The sequence below is a fragment of the Ziziphus jujuba genome, chromosome 1 (genome assembly GCF_031755915.1).
Source record: "Ziziphus jujuba cultivar Dongzao chromosome 1, ASM3175591v1".
Lineage (NCBI taxonomy): Eukaryota > Viridiplantae > Streptophyta > Magnoliopsida > Rosales > Rhamnaceae > Ziziphus > Ziziphus jujuba.
The window spans coordinates 17714501-17738442 of NC_083379.1; the positions used below are offsets into that span (position 1 = coordinate 17714501).

Here is a 23942-nt window from a genome sequence, read left to right on the forward strand (position 1 = left end):
CTTCCATGTGAATGCAGGATACTGGCCATTCACATCATATTCTTCCATATGGTTCCAACAGCAGCTCTTCATTCATTGAATAGCCTTCTTCTTCGATGCCGAATCTGCTTTCTCCATGTAATTTCTCATCTCCTCACTGTACCCATCATATGTGCACCCGAGCTCTCTACAAAATTTTCAAACCGAAAATTTTATCTGACTTTTATCCCGCTCTAGTATCTCTTCCCTTGCTAAACCAAAATCAGTAACTTAAGCTCTCCAGTCACCTGAATGGCATAAAGCCGTGATTGATGAATATGAAGCTCTGCTTGCCAACCTATCTAGGATCTTGTTCCCTTCTTTTTTTGCTCAAAACATCGTCGATTGTAAATGGGTGTTTCGCATAAAGAAGAATTCTAATGGTACCATAGAACGGTATAAAGCTCGACTCATAGCGAAAGGCTTCAATTAACTACCTGGCATTGATTTTAATGACACCTTCAGCCCGGTTGCCAAGCCAACCACCATTCACATTGTTCTTTATCTCGCTTTATCCAATAACTGGCCAATCCAACATATGGCTGTCAACAATGCATTTCTCCATGGTACTATTCAAGAACAAGTTTTCATGACTTAACCACCTGAATTTGTCAATGCACCCTTTCCTTCTCATGTTAGTAAACTTAACAAAGCCATCTATGGACTCAAACAAGCTCCTTGGGCCTAGTTTATTGAGCTACGGACTTTTCTAGTTCAATATGGATTCACTCACTCTAGATCTGATTCTTCACTGTTTATTTTTGCAAAGGAAGGTATCTTGCTTTGCTCATTGGCCTATGTGGATGACTCGATTCTTACTAGGAATGACAATCATGTTTTATCTCAATTTGTTGTCTCTCTTTCCAACTGTTTCTCCATGATGAATCTTGGACAGCTAAAATATTTTTTGGTTATTGAAGTAATCTTTACACCGACTGGTTTATTTCTTACTCAATAGCAATATCTCAAAAATATTCTTGACAGCACAAATATGACTAACTCTAATGGTATGGATACTCGTATGTCTATCTCCAACTCCTCCTCTTCTTCGGGTGGTTATTCTCATCAATATGCCACTTTTTACAAATAAGTGCTTGGTAGTCTCCAATACTTAACCTTCACAAGATCGGATATTGCATTCACTGTCAATAAATTGTGACAGTACATGCATAATCCTACTACTTTTCATTGCATTGCTATAAAACGGCTCCTCCGCTATCTCAAAGGCACTACTCTTTTGGTCTTTCCCTTCATCGTATGTCTCCCCTACTCCTACATGCCTTCTCGAATGCTGACTGGGCTGGAAACAAAGAAGACTCCACCTTCATAACCAGTTATGTTGTCTTCTTAGGGTGCAATCCCATTTCATGGTCCTCACGCAAGCAGAAGTCGGTCTCCAGGTCCTCTATTGAAGTCGAATATCGGGTTGTTGCTCATACTGCCTTTGAACTCAATTGGTTGACTTCTCTTCTTCAATAACTTCATGTCTCTCTTCCATCATCTCCTATTATATACTATGATAACCTTGGTGCCTTGTATGTGTCTGCAAATCCTAAGCTCTACTCAAAGATGAAGCACGTTCGTATTGATTGTCACTTTGTTAGAGAAATGGTTGCTGCTGGTTCCCTTTGTGTCTCTCATGTATCTAGCAATGATTAAATAGCTGATTTTCTCACAAAACCTCTTGGTCGACAGCAGTTCTAGTTCTTCCGCTCCAAGCTTTGTGTCCTTGACCGACCCAAAACTTGAGGGAGCATATTGGAATAACGTAGTACTCATGCATAAGATAACATAGTAACCATGCATCTTAATCTCTCTTGTATCACTTATCCTTTTATGTATATCTGGTAATAGCTTGTATTTATCCTTTAGTATTTACCGGTGTACAATGTGTATATATTTGTATCTGTTCTCTATCAATATATATGATCTTTTGGCAAACTCTCCTCATATCTTAACATATCACTTAATTTCCACCACTTACTTTAAGAAATCAGAATTTGGTTAAAGCAATGATGGTGGACTAGTAAGTTTTTGGCCCATAAGTTCAATACATAGAAAAAATAAATTTTCATGTACGTTAGATTCCCTAAAAGGTTTTCAATTATAGAGCAATAGCTATATTTTCCATTCCTCCTCTTCTCTTGCATACATACTTTCGGTCTTCCTCTCTCAATATTAGGAAAATTGTCTTCCTCTTTTTTACTTAGAAAAGTAGTCTCTAATGTCTTATAGCATTAAATACTCAGGTCTTGTCCTAGTTTCCAAACACCTTCCGCACAAATTACCTAACATATCACTTAATTTCCACCACTTACTTTAAGAAATTAGTATTTGGTCAAAACAATGACGGTGGACTAGTAAGTTTTAGGCCCACAAGTTTAATACATAGAAAAAATAAATTTTCATGTACGTTAGATTCCCCAAAAGGTCTTCAATTACAGAGCAATAGCTATATTTTCCATTCCTCCTCTTCACTTGCATACATATTTTCGGTCTTCCTCTCTCAATATTAGGAAAATTGTCTTCCTCTTTTTTATTTAGAAAAGTAGTCTCTAATTTCTTATAGCATTAAATACTCAAGTCTTGTCCTAGTTTCCAAACACCTTCTGCACAAATTACCTAACATATCGCTTAATTTCCCCCACTTACTTTAAGAAATTAGTATTTGGTCAAAACAGTGACGGTGGACTAGTAAGCTTTTGGCCCACAAGTTCAATACATAGAAAAAATAAATTTTCCTGTACGTTAGATTCCCAAAAGGTCTTCAATTACAGTGCAATAGCTATAATTTCCAATCCTCCTCTTCTCTTACATACATACTTTCGGTCTTCCTCTCTCAATATTAGGAAAATCGTCTTCCTCTTTTGCATTTGGAAAAGTAGTCTCTAATTTCTTATAGCATTAAATACTCAAGTCTTGTCCTAGTTTCCAAACACCTTCCGCACAAATTAGCTAACATATCAATTAATTTCCACCGCTTACTTTAAGAAATTAGTATTTGGTCAAAACAATTTGGTCATTGAATTTTTTTAGTCTTCAAAAGTAGTGGGAAAACCTTGTTATTTTCAAAGTTAATTCTAGAATAGGTATACAGAAAGTTATATACAAAGTTTTCACACGCGGTGGAACTTGGAAAGCTGCTAAATTTCAACTCTAAAATATTGTATCAAAGTAATTATAACCTTCACCCTCTAAACTATATTTTACTGTTTATATTTCTTTTTGATATAGCTCTGTCTATGTGCGCTTTAACACTGATTTCATTCCTTTAAATCTTTTGTTTTGAATAAGGTAATGAAAAAGGGCCTATTTCTGTAAACAGTACCACATTAATTATACTGGTGAAATGCAATGTTGGACTCTTTTCATTTCGAAGTAAACAACAGGGTTTCCTAATCAAATTGTTAGTTGGCATGCAATCACAGCTCGTATATTTTGGGCCGTATTGACCAATATTATACTCCTTTTCATTGACCAAAACTCACCGCGGATTGGTCTACGTATGACCAATATTATACTCCTAAACTGAATATAATCCAATATATTTCATACGTTTCCAGAGAGAAAATTAAATAGAGTAAAGAAAAAGAAAAAGACATTATGATTTCCCTAAACTAAAAATTAAGGACGGAAATTACCTTTCATCTACTAAAAGATCCCTAATTTCGAATATCTATTTTTCCAATAAAGCCTTATAATTAATTTACTAGAGATGGCAGAGATAAACAGGAAAACACGATGCCGATGGTTCCTAAAAGACTGATACTCTCCGTCTCTCCCATTTTCATCCTCGTTACTCTTGCCATTGCTCAACCACCCTTCCGCATCCACTCCTGTTTGAACGACAAAGGCAATTACACCGCTAACAGTACCTACCACGCCAACCTCAACACCCTCCTCACCTCCCTTTTTTCCAACGAACCAGATATCAACGGCTATGGCGCTTTTCAAAGCTCCTCACATGGCAGAAACCCCGACAAAGCTTACGCCATCGGCCTCTGCAGAGGAGATGTGGAGCCTGATGTTTGCCGGCGTTGCCTTACTAACTCCACAAATCTTCTCACAAAGCTCTGTCCGAATCAGAAAGAGGCAATTGGTTGGTACGACCAGTGCATGCTACGCTACTCTAATCGCTCCATATATGGCATCAAGGAAACTGATCCCGCTTTCTTTATCTGGAACACGCAAAATGCCTCGTCTGACGTCGATGCGTTCCAACGAGATGTGCAGAGCCTGTTTGAGGATCTGAGCAGCCGAGCAGTGGCTGGTGGCTCTCTTCGTAAGTTTGCCGCAGGAAGCAGGATTGCTGCAAATAACTTCCAAACCATTTATGGTATTGCTCAGTGCACACCAGATTTATCAGATGTGGACTGCAACGACTGCTTGAATACTGGTGTTAACGGTCTTACTCAATATTGTAAAGGGTCAAGGGCTGCTACGCTCTTTATGCCAATCTGCAGAGTTGCTTATGACCTCCAACTCTTCTATGACGCAGCAGCTGTATCACCCCCTCCTCCGCCAACACCGATTTTATCTCCTTCTCCACCATTATTATCCCCTCTCCCATCGACCAATGGGACTACCGAAAATGGTACATCTTTTGTCTACACTTTTTATCGTTTATTAGACTCAAAGAAAAGTCTTTTGGACGCTTTGATCAGAGCAGAATTTTCTTGGTTTCTAAAAATTGCAGGAAAGAAAAGTCAAACATATCGGATTGTGATCTCTGTAGTTGTGCCAATCCTTGTTTTGACAGCGATAATGTTCTTCGTCTACATTTGTTTATGCGTGAGGAAGGCAAAAGAAAGTGTTAGATGTAAGTTGAGTTAATATGCTATTTAATTTGCTTGTTTTTCAATCACAAAGTCTGCCCTATTTGGTGGGTAAGATAAGAATTAAAATTGGAATTAAATAATCCGTATCCATGTTTAAGCCAACAATTGACACCATTAAACAATTTTAGGTTAAAAAATTTTAGATCCACCAGATAGCCCCTTTTATATGGGATAATCCCATATAAAACTTTACCCCACCAGAATTTGCTTTATGATATTTTTTTTTCTTTTTTTATTTTTTTTAAATCTTTGTTTCTTTGGAATTTTTTTTTCCGGATTTTTTATTTCTCTCTTTTTTCTTTTTTTTTCTTTTTTTTTAACATTTGTTTCTCCATGTTTTTCAGCAATATCAAATTTTTTTTTTCCTCCTTTCTTCCCCCCTTCTTTTCTGTTTTCTTACCTTATTATTTTTTTATTATTTTTAAATCTTCCTTATTTTCGAAATTATCTTCCTTTTTTTGTTTCTTTATTATTTTTTTTAATCTTTGTTTATCTTTTTTTTTTTTGGTTATCTTTATTGTTTTCATTTTTTTAATATTTGTTCACTTTTTTTTTTCTTTCATTGCATGAGTTATAAGTTTCAGCCTTCTATCTTTCAATTTCTTTATTTTTTCTATTTATTTTGTTTAATTTGCTTTTTATTTTTGTTTCTCGAGTTTCATTTTTTACTCTATAATTTTTTTTAAAATAATAATTAAATAAATAACTTATTTATTTTTTTAAACTGAACTCATGTAATTTAAATAATTTTATTTGATACAAAATCAATAAATTATATTATAACTTAAATTCGTATTTTGTTTTAAAAAAAATATATTCTTTTTGATAATAATTAAAATATTAGTACTATCCAATTGACACCAAATATAAGATTGGATTAATTCTTGTCCATCTAATTTCAAGACTAATACTAATTCTAGTTCAATTCCAATTCTAATCCAACTATATCCCATGTACCAAACAGGCCTTAATGATACTAGAACTTAAAAAGATGCAGTTTGCTGAAAATATTTAATATATATATATATATATACATATGTTATGTGTAACAAAGTTATCACGTACATGTAATTGCTGCAATAGGTTGGGTGGATAATTCTAATTCAGTGACATCAACAGCAAGATTTCCTCGAAAGTCAACCCAAAAAAAAGGAAAAAAAAAAAAAAAAAAAAAAAAAAAAAAGAGACGAAGCGATCCCTAAGAAATAAACTTTCATGAATACTGAAACAAGTCAAATTCAGTATAGATAAAAATAGTAAATAAATAAAAATAAAAATCTTTGTCCTACGCAATTATTTTGAATCCATATAGCCATTCTAGTATATTTTATTTTATTGTGTTGCAACTCCTCTTTAGTTTGGATATGCATTATCGATACATGCCTAAACTTGTTCCTCATGTGAAGCTGCCGAAGATACTGATGATGAGAAAGCAGAATCTTTGCAGTTTCAGTTCTGCGCCATTAAAGCTGTAACGAATGACTTTTCTGAGGCAAACAAGCTTGGACAGGGTGGATTTGGTGCTGTTTACAGGGTAAAGAAAAATTTAGCCTCAATTTTGTGTAACACCAAGTTATACTGTAGTTTCCAGTTTTATATTTTAGTACTCTCATGAATTTTCAGGGTAGGCTGTTAAATGGAGGAGATATAGCAGTAAAAAGGCTGTGTAAGAATTCTGGACAAGGAGATATAGAATTTAGGAATGAAATCCTATTAGTTGCCAGGCTTCAGCACCGGAATTTAGTCAGCCTCCTAGGTTTCTGCTTGGAACAAAGTGAAAGGCTACTTATCTATGAGTTTGTGCCTAATTCAAGTTTGGATCATCACGTATTTGGTATGATTTTTATTTCCACTTCTGTAAAAAAAAGAAACGAATTTTTGACATGCCACAACTTGACTACTCTTAACATATCTGATAGAATATGGACCACTGATAGTTTTTGGGTGAACGCGTTAATAGAATAAATGTTATTGGTCAAAGGGTTTAATTGGAACTACCAGGACGTTATTGATATGTATGAGGAAATTGATGTAGATGACTTAGTAAAATAGTAATAGATAGGTAGGACATTAGTAGAATATATAGCTTGCTGTAATTGGATTTTTATTGAATAGCTTAGGTTTCTACACGTTATATATATATATATACAGTTTGTCTATGATGCGGACTGTCCTCATGCGGACCACAGTATTGGTGATGGTTTTTCATAGTATTGGTGACGATTTTCTAAGAAACCGTCGTTAATACTATGAAAAATTGTCACTAATACTGCGGTCTTCATGTGGACTGTCCTCACCATAAAATTTTCGTATATATATATATATATAAGGAATGAAAGTCGGTTTCACACAAAATATCCATTTCAGCAGACTTTCGAATGTGGTTACTTTCTAATGCTCTAGAAACTTCTTTTTCTTACTTCAATTACCGCCAAACATAGTTTACCTAATTTTAAAAGATTTCTAGATATTTCTTTACTTAATTTTAAAGTATTTCTAGATATTTCTTTAACTTTTCTTTGCCCTACTTGCTGACCGAATATTTTTAGAAGTTAGTAAATGGTTCCTGTACCTTCTTTAATTATTTAGAACACTCCAGAAATGCATAGCACTTTTATCACTCCTCGATGTGCATTTGTTCAACTCCAATCTTGCTTCATAGTATTTCAAACTTATCATGTAGTAGTGCTTTCTTGAAGATGTTTGCCAGCTAATACTCTTCAGTCTTAGAGCACTTGATTGCAATTTCCTTGTTTGCTTCAGCTTCTCAAATGAAGTGGTATTTTATCTTTATGTGTTTTGTTCTATTATGGAATACTGAATTCTTCACCATTGCCATTGTCGATTTGCTGTCGCATTATATATTTGTTTCTTCATGTTGTGGTTCTTCAATGTCTTCAAATATATACTTGAGCCATAGTGCTGGACTAGTAATAATTGTTGCTGCAATATATTTTGCCTCTATACAAATGATAGTGCAACTATTTCTTGCTTCTTTAACATCCAAGTGAAAATACTTGAGCAAAGTGTAAAAGCATAGTCAGATGTGCTTTTCATGTCTTTTATTGATCCTACCAATCACTGTCAATGTATCCTAACATTTTTGAACTAGGAGTGGGCTTATACCATATGTCGTAGTCTTTAGTTCCTTATGAGTATCAGAGTATTCATTTTACTACATCATAATGCACTTAACTTGGATTTTGCAAGAACTATAAAAATAAACCTGTCGCATGCATAATGTCCGATCTTGTAGTTATAAGATATAGGAGACCTCCAATAAGACTTTGAAATCTTGAGTTGTTTCTTTCTTCAATGCTTTAGTACTATTGAGTGGTGTTGCCATAATTTTACAACCACTCATCTTGAACTTTTTACTAATACTTTTAGTATATTTCTTTTGAGAGATGAAGATTCCTTTATCACTTTGATTTGTCTCAATTCTAAGAAAGTAGGACATCAAGCCCAAGTTTATGATCTTGAATGTGTTCATCATGCCTTTTTTTAAAATCCTTAATTATTTTCTTATCGTTTCCTATATATACAAGGTCATCAATGTAAAAAGAAACAATGAGAGTATTGTCTGTATCTTGGGTCTTAATGTATAATGTTGGTTCGTTGTAGCTCCTCCTGAGAAGATGAAGTTTTCCAGTCATTGATGTAAACCTGTTGGTGAACCCTACTCAGTGGAATATGGAGGTACTTATGGCAGAACATGCTAATCTAGCCTTTCACAATAAAGTGATAGATGCAACGGCCAGTAAATGGCTTTGTAACTCTTTTACTTCTTACAGGAAGTCTAGTTCAAAGATTCTATATAATATATGAAATCCAGATAGTTACTTTTCAGAAAATTATAATTATAGCAAACATACCTATGCTTTATGAAAGTGGGAGAAAAGATAAAAATCATTAGATCATTAAGTAAAATTAAAATTTGAAACTCATAACCTCTTTTGAAACCTTGTTTTATGAAGCCAAACCGAAGTTATTGTTTTAATTCATATAAGGCCTTCAACCTTAGTTTATGATGACCAATGTGGGCAGGTGTAGAGCACTAGCAAGCTACCTGATGCCCAATCCCACATCGCCCAACTATAGCTCAGAGAATGATTCAAATGTAATAATAATCAATCTCATAATGCCAAAACCATTTCAGAGCAATTGGCTTCAGAGTTTAGAAGAACTCCTAAATTAAGTATACTCAAGTGAAAACAATCCTAGGATGAGTGAACTTTTGGGAAGCTCTAAATAAAAAATCTCATATCGAATGCGGTTACTAAATTAGGAATAACATCGACAGAGAGTGATAGCTTTACTAGTTAAGGCAGTGACTTACAACTGGTATCAAAGCTTGTACCGGCTGGAGGTATACTTGCGAGGACATTGGGCCTTAAAAAGGGTAAATTGTGATGACCAATATGGGTAGGTGTGGGGCATTTACAAGCTACCTCATGTTCAATCCCACATCATTTGTGGGTGGATTAGGAGATGATTCAAATGTAATAATAGTCATTATCATAATACTGAGGCCGATTTCAGGATTCAAAAGAACTCTGAAGTTAAGACTACTCAGGCAAGGGCGATCCTATGATGGGTGACCTCTTAAAAAGCTCTAAACAAAAAACCCATATCGAGTCCGGTGGCTAAATTGCCGACAATATCAGTAGAAAGTGAAAGGTCCACTACTGGAGGGAAGCATTATATAGTTACTTTATTTTCTTGTCCTTCCACCACAAACCCATGTGGCTAGTCAATGTAGGTTTCTTCTTTGAGATAGCCATTGAGAAATGCAAACTTAATTGGGGACAATATTGACAAAGAGTGATAGGCCCGTCGAATGGAGGTAAGGTGTTACATAGTTATTTTATTTTCTTATCCTTGCACCTCGAACCCATGAAGCTACTTAACATATGTTTCTTCTTTGAAATAGCCATTGAGAAATACAGACTTCACATCTAGTTGATATATTTTCCATCTTTTCTAAGCAGCTAATGCTATTAGTGCCTTTATGGGGTTAAGTTGAGCAGCTGGAGCAAATGTTCTATTGTAGTCGACTCCAAACTACTACGACTATTCTTTTGCTACTAGTCCTGCCTTGTATTTGAGGATTTAACCATTAGCGTTGAGTTTTGTCTTGTATAGCCATTTAACTTCATTGACATCTTCTTGATCATTTTTATTCTTCTTCTGTAGCTTTGACCCAGACTTCCTTCTTTGAAGCTTCTTCGAAACACCTAGGCTCTACTATAGCCAAGTTAAATGATTCATAAATTTATACTAGTAGTTGAGTTTTCCTTGGCATTGATTCTTGTGATGAATCATCCTACTCTAATGATTGGTGAGTTTGGTGAGTAGGAGATCTTTGGATTTGATCTGTCTACTCCTCTTTTTATTGTTGTATTGTTGGGACGTTAATTGTTTTTCTTTCAGCTTTTTAAGTTTCCCACTAGTATGATGCATTTTCATTAAACTTTTTGATTCAGTATTATGGCTGAGAAAGATTCCTTTTTTGTCTTCTCATCAATTTTACTTCTCTTTTCCATCAAAATGTGTGCGTAACAAACATCAATATGGATTAGCTCTAGCGACTCCTATGCTCTCCATGCTTTACCTTTGGAAATGTTGTCGATGTTTTCCTTGTAGACAAGCTTCATAGGTACCATTGATCTCCTCTATAGGTGGTAAGTCATGCAACATATTCTTTTAATGACGAATCTTCCAATCATGGAAATGGAACTGACAAAATCTCTTATGCCAAATCCATGAGCTATCTATTTATGCATTCATAATTGCTTCATTGGCATAACTCCATTCATTAGAAATGATCTATTTCATGTCAAATTGATTTTTGCTATCCCCATCATTTTATTTGCCTTTTCATAAATTGTACAGGAACCTTCCTCAAAGTGAAAAAGTATCCTTTTTCCATCATTTGGCCTACACTAAGTAGGTTTTAATTTACTGAAAGGACTAACTATTATGTACCATGTACCCTTTCTTGTCTCTAAAGTAATAATGCCTTTTCTTGTAGCCTCTATATATTCTCCATTTCCAATCTTAACTTTTGTCTGAGTTTTATTCAAGCTACAAAAGGTACTTTCTTGTTTTGCCACATGGTTACTTCAACCACTATCTAAGTACCATGTATCTTTTTTATCTTCTTCTTGTGAGACATAGAAAAATGATTTTCTATATCCTTATTTTCAATGAAGTTTTTGCTTGATGATTTTTCATTGCACAATAGCCTAATTCTACATGTCCAAATTTACTATAGATTTCACACTATAGTTTTCATTTAAACCAATAGTCTTTTTCCAAATGACTTTTTCTTTTAAATACCACAAGAAAGATATTTGCTCTTTTTATATGAATTTTCCTTATTTTTATAATTTTCTTGAAATTTCTTAAAATTGCCTTAGATTTTTGAGATAGCATGTTTATCTTTAACTAAAAGGTATTCGTTAAATGATTTTCAGTCCACCTACTCAGTCAATTTTCATTTTTTTTTTATGGAATCCATTAATTCTATTATTGTTAATTTTTATAAATCTTTAGACATTTCAATAGCAATAATAGTTGCATCATATTTTTCTGTGCAACTTATTAGTATTTTTTGCACTACTTGTTTCTCAAAAATATTTTTTGGATCCTATTTGGTTAACTATTTATTTTATCCTTGTATAGTAATCTTTAGAGATCTCATTATCCTTCATTTTTAAATTTTAAAAATCTTTCCTTAAAATCTGTAGTTTTATGGCATGTAAATTGTCATTATAGTTGTTGCTCCCATTATTCTTGGAAAAATTTCATCTACCATGGCTTGTTGCAAAACAAACAATGCTTGAAAATCTTTTTGTTGATTCTCTTTGGGCCCTTTTATTTTAGCAGTATTTAATGTACTAATGCCAGTGGGAATATTATATCTCGTACTGACAATATGCCACAATTTTTTAGAATTAAAATAAGTTTTCATTTTGACAAGCCATCATAATTTTCTCCATGGAAGATCAGAATATGAATCATTGAGCGGAAAGTGTCGGATATGGTGTATAGAAATAACTATGCCTAATTTATGAAAGAGCATGGCTCTGATACCACTGATTGTATCTGGGTGAACGGGTTAGTAAAATAAACGTTTTTGGTTAATGGGTTTAATTGAAACTAATGGGACATTATTGATATGTAGGAGGAAATTGATAGTGATGGGTTAGTAAAATAGTAGTAGATAGGTAGGAGATTAGTGGAATATATAGCTTGCCAGTAGTTAGTTTTCTATTGAATAGCTTACTCTTTATAGGTGTATATATATATATATATAAGGACTGAAAGTTTGCTTTGCATAAAATATCCATTTTAACCAAGTTTCACATGTTGTTACTCTCTAATGCGGTAGCAATTTCTTTTTCTTACTTCAGTTATCCCACACATAGTTTACTCAATTTAAAGGATTTCTAGATATTTGTTTTACATTTATATGTTCGACTTGATGTCCAAATATTTCTAGAAACTAGTAAATGGTTCATTGACCGTCTATAATTATTTAGAACAATATAGAAATGCATAGTACCTTTTATCAATATCATCATGTACAATTGCATGTTGAATGTGCAGATCCAATCAAACGTGCATCTTTAGATTGGAATGTCCGCTATAAAATCATAGTAGGCATTGCTCAAGGTCTCCTTTACCTTCATGAAGACTCCCGCCTTAAAGTCATCCATCGTGACCTAAAAGCGAGTAACATTTTGTTAGATGCAGAAATGAATCCAAAAATTGCAGATTTTGGGATGGCAAAGTTGTTTACAGTTGATCAGACTCAAAGTGATACTACGAGAATCGTGGGAACCTAGTAAGTACCATTCCTAAAGCTTATGATTGCAATTTCTTTTTCCATTATGTAGTGGTAAATTTTGGTATACTTTTTATTGTTATATGATAAAGTATAATAGAGATTCACACTTTAACTTCAATATCGATAATAAAGCTAACCTTATTGACAACTATATATAGTGGATATATGGCTCCAGAATATGTCAAGCGAGGGCACCATTCAGTCAAGTCAGATGTATTTAGCTTTGGTGTACTAATACTAGAAATTGTGAGTGGACAAAGTATTAAACGTTTCTCCACAGAGGAGAAAGCAGAGAGCCTTCTAAGCTATGTAAGCATAAGCATCTTGTAGCAAATTTTCATTGTAGTTTGCATAGTAGATTTTAATACTAATATGAAGCACTTTAATATATAAATAATTACAGGCATGGAAAAAATGGAAGGAGGGATTGGCTACAAATCTGGTGGATCCCAAAATGAATGTTGGAGGTTCAAAAGCAGAAATAATGCAATGCATCCATATTGGATTATTATGTGTGCAAGAAAATTTACATGATAGACCAACCATGCGTTCAGTTGCTCTAAGTCTAAGTAGTTGCTCTGTCAGTCTCCAAGTACCCTCGAAACCAGCATATTTTATGGATAGTAGCACCAACTTGCCTAAAATAAGGAGACATATATCAAGGATGAGAATGTCAAATCGACACCAAAACAACATAGTACAAGCATCAGAAAATCAAGCTTCATTGATAACTGAAGTACATCCTCGTTGATGTTGGTTGGATTTTAGTTGCATTGTTAATTATATGGGAACACAAATTTTCTAGATATTTATTCTTTGAAAATCTATAAAATGCTATAATTAATGCAAGATTCAACACTTACAAATCAAAACCTAAAACATTCGCGCAAGCAATTAATTAAACAAGATTAATGCAGAAACAATTAAGTGGGTAGGTTGGTAAATCTATTCCACATCAACTAGACAAAATATTAATCTTCATAGAACATGAATCAGAGCTTACAATACAAAATCATTAAAAGAATCATATTGATTCGTAGAATTGTCTTAACTTGTTTCTCTATAAACTCTAATGTTTTCTCACTCTTTGTAACTCTCCTACTGAGAAAACCACTGTACCAACACATATAACTTCTATCTCCATTTCCAAAATCCCACTGACCTTCAATTTTTAAGAAACAATATGGTTGAGCCAAAAACCACAAACTTCTAGCTTGAAATGACACCCTTTAAATGTCACATCATAGAGCAGTTTAGGATGGTTTAAATAAAATGATGCATTTCACATTAAGCAACTATTGCTTGTTCTTATTGGATTTACATTGGGCCTCTTTTTGGACTTTGGTTAAGTTTTGAAGGTACTATTTTGGATTTCTTTTTGTGTTGCATGGATTTCAAGTTAGGTGCTCAACTCCATGTTCTTATTTATTGGCTTTTCCCTAATTTTTCATGCTCGTAATGAAGCTTTGTTTGGTCAAGTGAATATTTTTATTTCTTAGTCATAAGCTTTTGTCAAGTGAAGGTTTTGAATTCTTAATCATAGGCTATCGACCTACAATCGGTTCTTAAGGCCAATAACATACAACATAGGTCTATGTATAATTTACTTTCGAATTTCATCATTCTTAAGGGTTTAGAAGTGAGGCTTTATCTTCCTAAGGCTCTTAAATGGTTATAGTTTATTGGTTAGGTCCTTAGAGAGGGTGGATCATGTTCACCATAAATGGTGAGTCTTTGGGAGCTCCTGGCAAGGCAGGTTATGGTGGAGTATTTATAACTTATCGTCATTTGGTTAAAGGCTGCTTTTGGTCTCCTTTTCTTTCGGCTCAAGCTGTCAAATCTGAGGTGCTTGGTGTTATTAAAGGCTTGGAGTATGTGTTAGGAAATTTAATTGGAATTTTCTTTGTCACAAAAATGATTCTACTATATATGCTCTCTTTCCATGCAAGTTCCTTGGCATTTGCATTCCATATGTTCTTTATGTCTTCATTTAATTAACAATATTATTTTTTATGTTTCTCATACATTACGTGAAGGAAATATGGTTGCCAATGGGTTATCAAAGATGGCGATTTTTGGTTTTGAGGACTGTTAGTCCTTTTTTATTCCAATACTTTTATTTCTCATCACATTAGTGATTTATGGAGGGGGATAGATTGTTTATAGTTTTTTTTTTTTTCTTTTCGATATCGATACTCTTTTTCTAGTTTATGTTTTTCCCTCTAGTGTTTTTCATTATTTAGGTTTTAATGAGGCCGAGTTGGGTTATCTAGTGTTCTTTTCTATTCTTTCTACCAAATGGTGGCATGTTCATTGTAAGGATATTTTCTTCTTAATTTATTTAGGCCTGGTTGTTTGGAGTTTTTTATGGGGTGTCAACCAAGTTAGGATGCCTTGACTTTCTCTTGCTCCTTACTTATTATTTTCTCATTATATTGAATAATTAAATATTTGATAAGTCTAATTTAGTAAATGCAGTCCAAATTATTATCCATATACGACCATTATAATATATGTGTGACTATGTTAATTTCATATGACCGTTATTATTTCTATATGACCATTATAATGCTTATATGACCATTGTTATACACATAAGACTATTGTTATACATATGTATCTATTTGTTACATATATTTGACTATTTGTTACATATGTGTTACCGTTGTTAGCATCTATGGCCATTGCTATGCATATGTGATCATTATTACACATATGTTATTATTTTTACCTATATATAGTCATTGTTATGTGCATATGGCTACTGTAACACATATGTGCATATTTGTTACACGTATATGATTTTGTTGTACAAATATGATAGCTTGTTATGCATATGTGACATCCATTATGCATTTGCGATCGTCGTTATGCATATATGATCATTGTTGCAAATATGTTGTCATGTTACCTCTATGTAACTATAGTTACTTGGACATGATTGTTGTTACTTTTATGTGTCAATTTGCTACGTATATGTGATCAGGTTACCAAATATGAATATTCATTATGCATTTGTTATTGTTATTATGCATTTTGACCATGTTACACATATATGACCAGTTAATATGCATATGTGACTGTTGTTACATATATATGGCAATGTTACATTTATGTGACTTTTCTTATGTGCATGTGGCCATTGCTACACATATATACCAATATCTTCACATATATAATCATGTTATATAAATGCAAATATTTGTTAAACATATATGGCTGTTGTTACATATTTGTGACCTTTATTACGCATATATGACTATTATTACACATATGTGGTTATGTTGCCTATATGCGCCTATTGTTACAAATATGTGGCCGTTGTTATACATACATGTCTATTTGTTATATATATGTGACCTTTATTACTCATATGTGATTGTAATTATAAATCTATGAACATTGTTGTGCATATGTTGCCATGTTACCTTTATGTGATCATTGTTATACACATGTGATCGTTATTACACATATATGACCATTTGTTACTCATACGTGACCATTATTACGGATCTATGATCATTGCTAGACATAAATGGCCTTGTTACTCTTCATGATCATTGTTATAAGCACATGGCTATTGTTATACATATATATCTACTTGTTACACATGTGTGACCATTCATTACACATATTTAACCATTGTTATGCATTTGTAATCATGTTGCACAAATTTAACCATTCATTATGTATATTGACTGTTGTTACACATATGCAACATTTTTTTATGCATATGTGACCATTGTTGTAGATATATTGCCATATTGACTCTATTTGACAATTATTACCCACATGCAACTATTGTTACACATATGTGCCAATTTATTACACATATGCAATAATGTTACACAAATATAACTATTTGTTATGTATGTGTGATTGTTATTACCCATCTATGATTGTTGTTGTGAATTAACAATCATGTTACATGTATGTGACCATTTGTTACGCATACTTGACTATTGTTATATATCTACAACTATTATTATGTATATTTAATGATCTTACCTCTAAGTGGCCATCATTACATGTATTTGGCCTTTGTTACATATATATACATGTTGTGTTCACAGTACATGTTACACGTATTTGGCCTTTGTGTTTTGTTCGTGTTTAAAATTGTGTTCACTTTTCCTTTCTTTAATATATAAAAAATTAAGTTCAATCACATATTATTTTTTCAAATCACTTTTTTTTTCCTTTTTTTCTTTTTCCTTTTTTTTTTTTTTTTTTTTACTATTATGTGCTTTTGAGATCACTTTTCCATTTAAATTAATTTATATTTCCTATGCTTTTATATGTTGTTCATATATCATGGTACTGATTGCTACATTCAAATATTACACTTAGTTTCAATCGATAGCAGGTCAAAGATTTTGAATAATCCAATTTTTTTTAGATGTCCAATGGCTAAGATTCTTGTTTATTCATACAGCTAATGTATGATAGTAGCTCCCTTCTCGTTTTCGACGTCCAAATTTTCTAATGGGAGTACTTAGGAAAAATAATTTTAATATTTATTTTCTATTTGGTTTTGGGTTGAATTTTAAGAAAAAGAGTTAAAAAAAAAAAGTTTTGATTATGATTGTCTCTTTGATCACCCGTTGATTTAATCACTAAACATTTTATATATATATATATATATATATCTTTAATGCATTGTTTTGACTTTTTTTTCTTTCTAGTTATCATTTACTTTTGGATTGAATTTTGAAGAAAAAATAAAAAGAATTGAATAAGATTTCTATAATTTTGTCAAAAAAAGTATTATTTTAGGTTGTACATATATATATATATATTTATAATAAAGTGAAACATTTTAAGCTAACGATGGTAATATGTAGTTTAGAACGTTTATTGATATTAATCATCATTACGAATTACAATAATTTTTTAATGTAGAAAGAAGAGGAATATGAGGACTACCTTAAAAGCATAGCATTGTTGTGAGGGGTTTACTACTAAACTAGTATCACTTGCTATCATCCACATCTTAATTGATATTTAATTGTTGACAAATAAGTTAGTCGAACCTCATGGTACTTTATTAGCTTCTATAAAATTTATTTTATCCCCTTAAAAAAAAAGATGTAACACCCCAATTCAAGAGAACACTCCGAATTTAAATTTTTGACTAGATTTGATTGGAGTTGATCGAGGTTGACCAGATGGGTCCCACCATTAATTTTTTGGCACTGTTAGAGTTTTATTTTGACCACGACATTATCACAAAGTATGTGTTAATATGAGTTCTTAGAGTAGTAGCATGCCAAGATCAAAGTTGAGATTGAAAGATTATGGTCAAATCAATATGAGATCCATACTGATCAGAAAAGCTAAGTAAGTAATTTTAGTGATAGCATTAGCCACCCTCCCCATAGCCAAAGAATGACAGGTTATATTTAGCCATTTTATGGGAACAAAAGTAAATGAGGGTAGGCATATATTTTGCGGTGATAACATTAGCAACCCTTACTTTAACTTTAGGATGGTAGATTATTTAGCACCGACACCTTTGGGACACTAAAAAGGCCATGTACAGGCTGCTCTTCTTCCTTCACCTTCTGTCACACGGTGTTTTGAATGCCAAACATCACTTGGAAGCATTGGTATAGCATATAATGCACCAAGTATCATTTTGATATATTTTGTAATTAGGATGTGTACCATATGTGCTATGGCAGTGACCTAGTTTATCAACAGATAGTTGGATATGGATTATGCTTGCAAGTGGTCCATGACTGTATTTCTACTGCCTATAAGATCAACAGGTTAGATGGAAATCATAAGCAGTCAATCGTAATTGATAGTAATAGTATATTTTGGGACTATGCATTGGTACATCATATGGTACATCAATACACATGTAACCTAGATGAGTAGTGGGAAAGTTCGTACAACATCGTTAACAAAAATTCGGGTTAGCCTTTGGATAGGTATTTCAACCTTTCGGCAAGTGTATTAGCCTTCGGCGAAGTGTATTAACCTTTGGCAAGTATATTCATATTTAGGTATATATGCATAAAGAAAATATATTTATAATGATTATGAATTGTAGTGATGTTATTGGAATTATTATTATGACCTTAGCTATACAATTTAAAGTATTGTTTTTACATGTTTACTTTAATATAATTTAATTCATTTAAAGGCATCATACAATTTATTTGTTTTCAAAAACATAAACTCGTATCTATATATTTCCTAGATGTTGGATGTGGTAGTATGGTTTAGGATCTAGTACACACGTTGTCTTTATTTATTATTGTTGTTATTTTATTATTATTATTTTATTAATATTTAGTGCTATTATATTTATAAAGTGTTATAAAATTATGGAATTATAGTAAGTGGGAGATTTGGGTGGCTATGAATTTATAGGAACGAGTTTCCTAAGTCAAGTTAAAACTTAAGGTAGAGTAGGAGCCATCTCAAGATTCTGATAGGAATATCTAAAAAGGGTCCTGACACAAAAATGGTAGTTATAATTTATTATTTATATTTTTACTTTATTATTATCAAAATCCTTCAAATTTGTAAAAAATTATAGTAAGGGAGGAGGAATAAGGCAAACATATATTTTTAAAGTGAGTTTTTTGTGTAAGGAATATTTAAGGATAGTCCAATGTACAAAGGAGATGCTGTTGAATATAAATAAGATAGATCGTTGCAAACAAATAAAATAAAATAGGTACGTTGTTCTTACCATTTTTCTAGCTAATTAAATGAAACAAAACCAGTATGCATTCAACCATTTTGTGTAGAGACATGTTAATCTATACATTTAATAGTGTTATGCTCACTTAAAATGCTCCCCTTTTCATTTTTTTTCTTTTTATTATCCTTCATTGGCCCACTTGTTTAACATGCCACCCAACCCTCCTGTCAATGCCTTCTTTTATGAAAGCGCTCACCTATAGTGTCTTTCCCTTTATCTCATTAAAAGAAGATGTAACACTCCAACCCAAGAAAACGATTCGAATTTGAATTTTTAACCAAGTTTAATCAAAATCAACTTGTTAACCAAGTGGGTCATATAGTAGACTTTTTAGCATGGCTAGAGTTTCATTTTGTCCAACGCATTATTGAGAAATAAGTGTCGTAATGAGTTCATAGACTAGTAGCATGCCAACATTGGAGTACAGATAAGAAACTTATGGTCGAATCAAGGTGAGGTCCAAATTGGTAGGGCGAGATCGAGGTTAACTTATTATTTGTATAAATTATGGCTTTAACTTACGTAGCTTTAGTGCTTGTTGATGCTAGTCTGATGACTAGTAGTACGCTTAATTTGGACCTATGGTTAAAAAGTTATGTATTTGTAACATTATTATTACTTTTCTAGGACTAACTTTACAATATGATTTTTATCGAAAAGCGTATAATGGATGTTTGAAAATATCTCTGATTGTCATAAATTGATAGTTGCCATCTGTCACAATCTGATAAGCCATGTGTCAACTTATTATTCTTTTTTCTTTTCTTTTCCTCGCTTTCTCTCTCTCTCCCTTCCTTCTCGCAACAGCCAGCCTCTCTCTCTCCCCCCCCCCTCCCCTTTCTCTCAAGATTCCAGCCAATTGGCCCAATTTCGGCCAAATTAACTCACACGTGTAGCCCATCGAAGAGCCCATCCCATCGAGCATGACCTAAAATTTTCAGGCTAAGCCACCTCTAGACACTCTAAAATTGGCTGTTCAAAATTGGTGCAGATTGATTTTTGTTTTTCAATGATTTCATAAGATTTCGATCAATTCCGACAAACCCATACCATCTTTCCACCATTTAAGATCTCCTAAGCTCGATGTTAAGCTCCATTAAGTTCAATTCCCCACATTTTAGAGATACAAAGAATTGGAGTTCGACTGAGTCTTTTTGGCCGTTCTTACAAGCTTTTATTTGTATTTAATTTGTCAATTATGGATGAGTATCTGAAATACTACCATTTTTTAGCTAATTTTAGTAATTACTATAAAAATCGATATGTGTTGGAAGTATCTCCTAAGAATTTTTATTGTGTTTAGATTTTGAACGATTAATAAAGGTTAATGAAATATTCAGTTTCATGAAATTTAATATAAATAGGAAAACCCCAAATTTTAGGCAATAAGCCATTTGGTGGTTGGACTCTCTGAAGTCCAATTCTGGTAAATCCAAAGGAATAAAATTAATTTTAAAACATTTAGAGCATTTCAATATCCTTGGATAACCCATTTGATGTCTAAATAATATTAATGATGTAGGTTAGGCATCCGACGAAACTTATGCTGACCCTATAGTAGAGCAAGGATGAGCAAATATCCGTATTGTGAGTGATATAGCTTCTAAATTACCCACAACCTCTTTGTGGTGAAAAATACTTTTGTGACAAGATAGGCCTTGCTCGCATTGAGATTTTATAAATTATTATTATTTTGGTATCTTATAAATTTCTAAAAGGTTTAGATGCTTATGCTTAATTAAAATAATTTCATTCATGGATATATTTGTTTTAAATGCCAACAGATAGTTTTGTGAGATTTAAATTATTGGTTTATACTTATTTAAATTTAGCTAAGTATTTGCTTATTGTAGATTTATAGACTTATGGGATTTAAACTGTTAAAGGAGCATTTTAATATTTTATAATTTTCCTTGCTTGGTTTATTAAAAAGCAATGATGGAAATTGGTTCTCATACTAATAGAATATGTAAATGCATTTTGATATATTCTTGTAAGTATATTTATTATGTATGACAGTGGTTTTTTTTTTTTTTTTAAATTAGATTGAAAGTGGTTTGGTTTTCTTCTTAAAGTAAATGGAGCATAATTAAATACTAAAATATTTATTTAGGTTGGTTGTAGAATGAAAAACATATTATTTATATGGTTTTTATGTTTAATGCTTCAATGCTTCCATATTTTTACATTTGTACATAACTATTTGCTTTTTAGCTATACCGTATAGTACTAGTGTTTTTTATATATGTATATATACATAAATTGTTTTTGGTGTGCAGGTTATATTAGTCACTCCTTTGTGAGTTTTGGGGAGTAAGGGTAGGTAAGTATTTTATGGTGATGGTATTAGCGACCCTCTCCATAGCCAAAAGATGACAGGCTTAGCCATCTATATGGGAGCTTGATAAATCTCACACTCCAACAACTAATAAACTTCATGCTCCAACAACTCCACCATCTTTCAACAAAATAGAACAAATTATGCACTAAAGTATCGGTACAGAAAATGCATTGGAGGATGATTACAAACTATCAGTGGGTAAAGCTAAGGCTTAAGGGTTTAGGAGATAATAATAACTTCTCTTGTACTTAGCATATGTATTGTATTATCTAATTACCTTATATATATATATATGAGCATTGTACAACTATGTAATACACATAAGTAAAGAAAGTGAATTGTTTTCAATTTTTGTAATTCTTTAACTATGAGTTTCTACATAGTATCCGAGTAGGAGTCAGTCTCATGGATCAATTTGAATGTCATCAAGAGGTGGAACCAAAATTGATAATTCAATCTTTTCATCAATGCTCCAACCTTATTTCAATCAAATTGGATTCAACATATTACCTTTTGTGGCGAACCCAAGTCATGAATCCCAATTATACACTATAGCTTGGTAATGATGGCCTTACAATTTCCATTGTGATGGAATTTGGTGTAGGTTTATGTTGTTGTACCCTAGAGCACAATCATTCAAGGTGTTAGTCAAGAATGATTGTTGTTGGTTCTTCGTTCATGATTTTTTTTTTTGGGTTTGTTAAGGTTTTTTTTTTTGGTTTTAATGGAGGTTTGGGGTTCTTGAGAAGGTTGTTAGCTTTTGGGAAGAAGAAGAAACCAAAATGTAGTAGTTGAGAGAGAGAGAGCCAAAAATGTTGTTTTTCAAAATCTGTTTTTTGAATATTTTCTTTCTCGACGTTTTTCATTACAATTTTTATACTTTTAAATACATCAAAAAGACAATAAGGCATGCTGCCATATTGAGCAATAAATACAAAAGCATTAAAAGTAACCAACCAAGCCAAACTACCTCAACTAACCCTAATCAATGTGCTGGGCATGCAAGAAACCTTATTTAATGGGCAGTTCAGCTTGTCTAAGGCATTTGAATTTGAAAACCAGCTCCATTTGACTTGAAATTTGGAGGGAAGCCTTTTTGAATATTAAACTATGTTCTAGCCAAAAATCAGATAAAACAAAATCCATTTACCCATTCAAAAGTAATCAAAACCGAGGCAATTTTGCCCAGTTTTCTGGGCAACAAAACTGCACAAGGGTCATATTGTTTTGGCTTAACTCAGCCTTCCCAGATCCAAATTGGGCCATTATTTTTGCTGCTTCTTCCTATGCATGTCTAGTTTATCATATCCAAAATTCAGATCCAAATCCCAAACCTACTTCAAACGGCATCCAAGGAAGTGGACTTATGTTGCTGGAAATACAATTCCAGCAACTAGACAAAAAAGGCCTTAAGCTAGATAATGAGCTTAGGGCATTAAAAAAGGGATATTGTTCTTAAACATTACAAGATAAACTAAAATGCATAAACATAAATAATGTTTGGTCTTTAATGTTGCAAAACAAAGAGTGCAAGTGTAACCGAACTACCTTGCACATTGTGGCAAGATCACCACATTTCAACACTCCTCCTTGGTGTTCTTGCTTGAAATATTTAGAAGCTTCCTCAAGTTCTCAAATCTTGTTTTTGGAAGTGGCTTGGTGAATAAATCTGCAAGGTTATCTTCGGTCTTGATATATTCCAAGCTTACTTCTCCATTTTCTTCAAACTCCCTCAAAGAGTGATACTTCACCAGAATGTGTTTTGTCCTTCCATGTTGAACGGGGTTCTTGGCTATTGATGTGGCTGAAGTGTTGTCACACTTGATGATGGTTGAACCCTCTTGAGGATAACCAAGGTCCTCCAATAATTTCCTAAGCCAAATGCATTGATTTGCACATGAAGAGCAAGCAATGTACTCGGCTTCGGCAGTGCTTTGAGCGGTTGTTGCTTGCTTCTTTGCATTCCATGAGAATAGTCCACTACCAAGTGAGAAAAGATACCCCGAAGTGCTCTTCATATCATCCAAGCATCCAGCCCAATCACTATCCAAGTAGGCCATTAATCTCATCACATCTTGCCTATCATACCAAACTCCAAAGTCTTGTGTTTCTTTTAAGTATCTAAGAATTCTTTTGGCACCTACAAAATGGTTTTGGGATGATGCTTGCATA

At 32.9% G+C, this 23942-nt stretch overlaps 1 protein-coding gene across 3 annotated transcripts; it reads left to right on the forward strand.

The window, feature by feature from the left end:
• The first annotated feature begins 3406 nt into the window (after positions 1-3406).
• On the forward strand, positions 3407-15279 carry LOC107421968 (cysteine-rich receptor-like protein kinase 44). 3 transcript variants are annotated; one of them, XM_016031342.4, is made up of 7 exons: positions 3411-4612; positions 4715-4837; positions 6263-6390; positions 6480-6690; positions 12471-12708; positions 12870-13020; positions 13115-15278. In XM_016031342.4, the coding sequence occupies exons 1-7, from the start codon at positions 3760-3762 to the stop codon at positions 13460-13462; spliced, it is 2052 nt and encodes a 683-aa protein (XP_015886828.3). In that variant the 5' UTR covers positions 3411-3759; the 3' UTR covers positions 13463-15278. The 3 variants fall into 3 exon arrangements, with proteins under 3 accessions (XP_060671710.1, XP_060671709.1, XP_015886828.3); XM_060815727.1 differs by having other exon boundaries at positions 3407-4837; positions 6272-6390; positions 13115-15279; XM_060815726.1 differs by having other exon boundaries at positions 3409-4837; positions 13115-15279.
• Positions 15280-23942: the final 8663 nt, after the last annotated feature.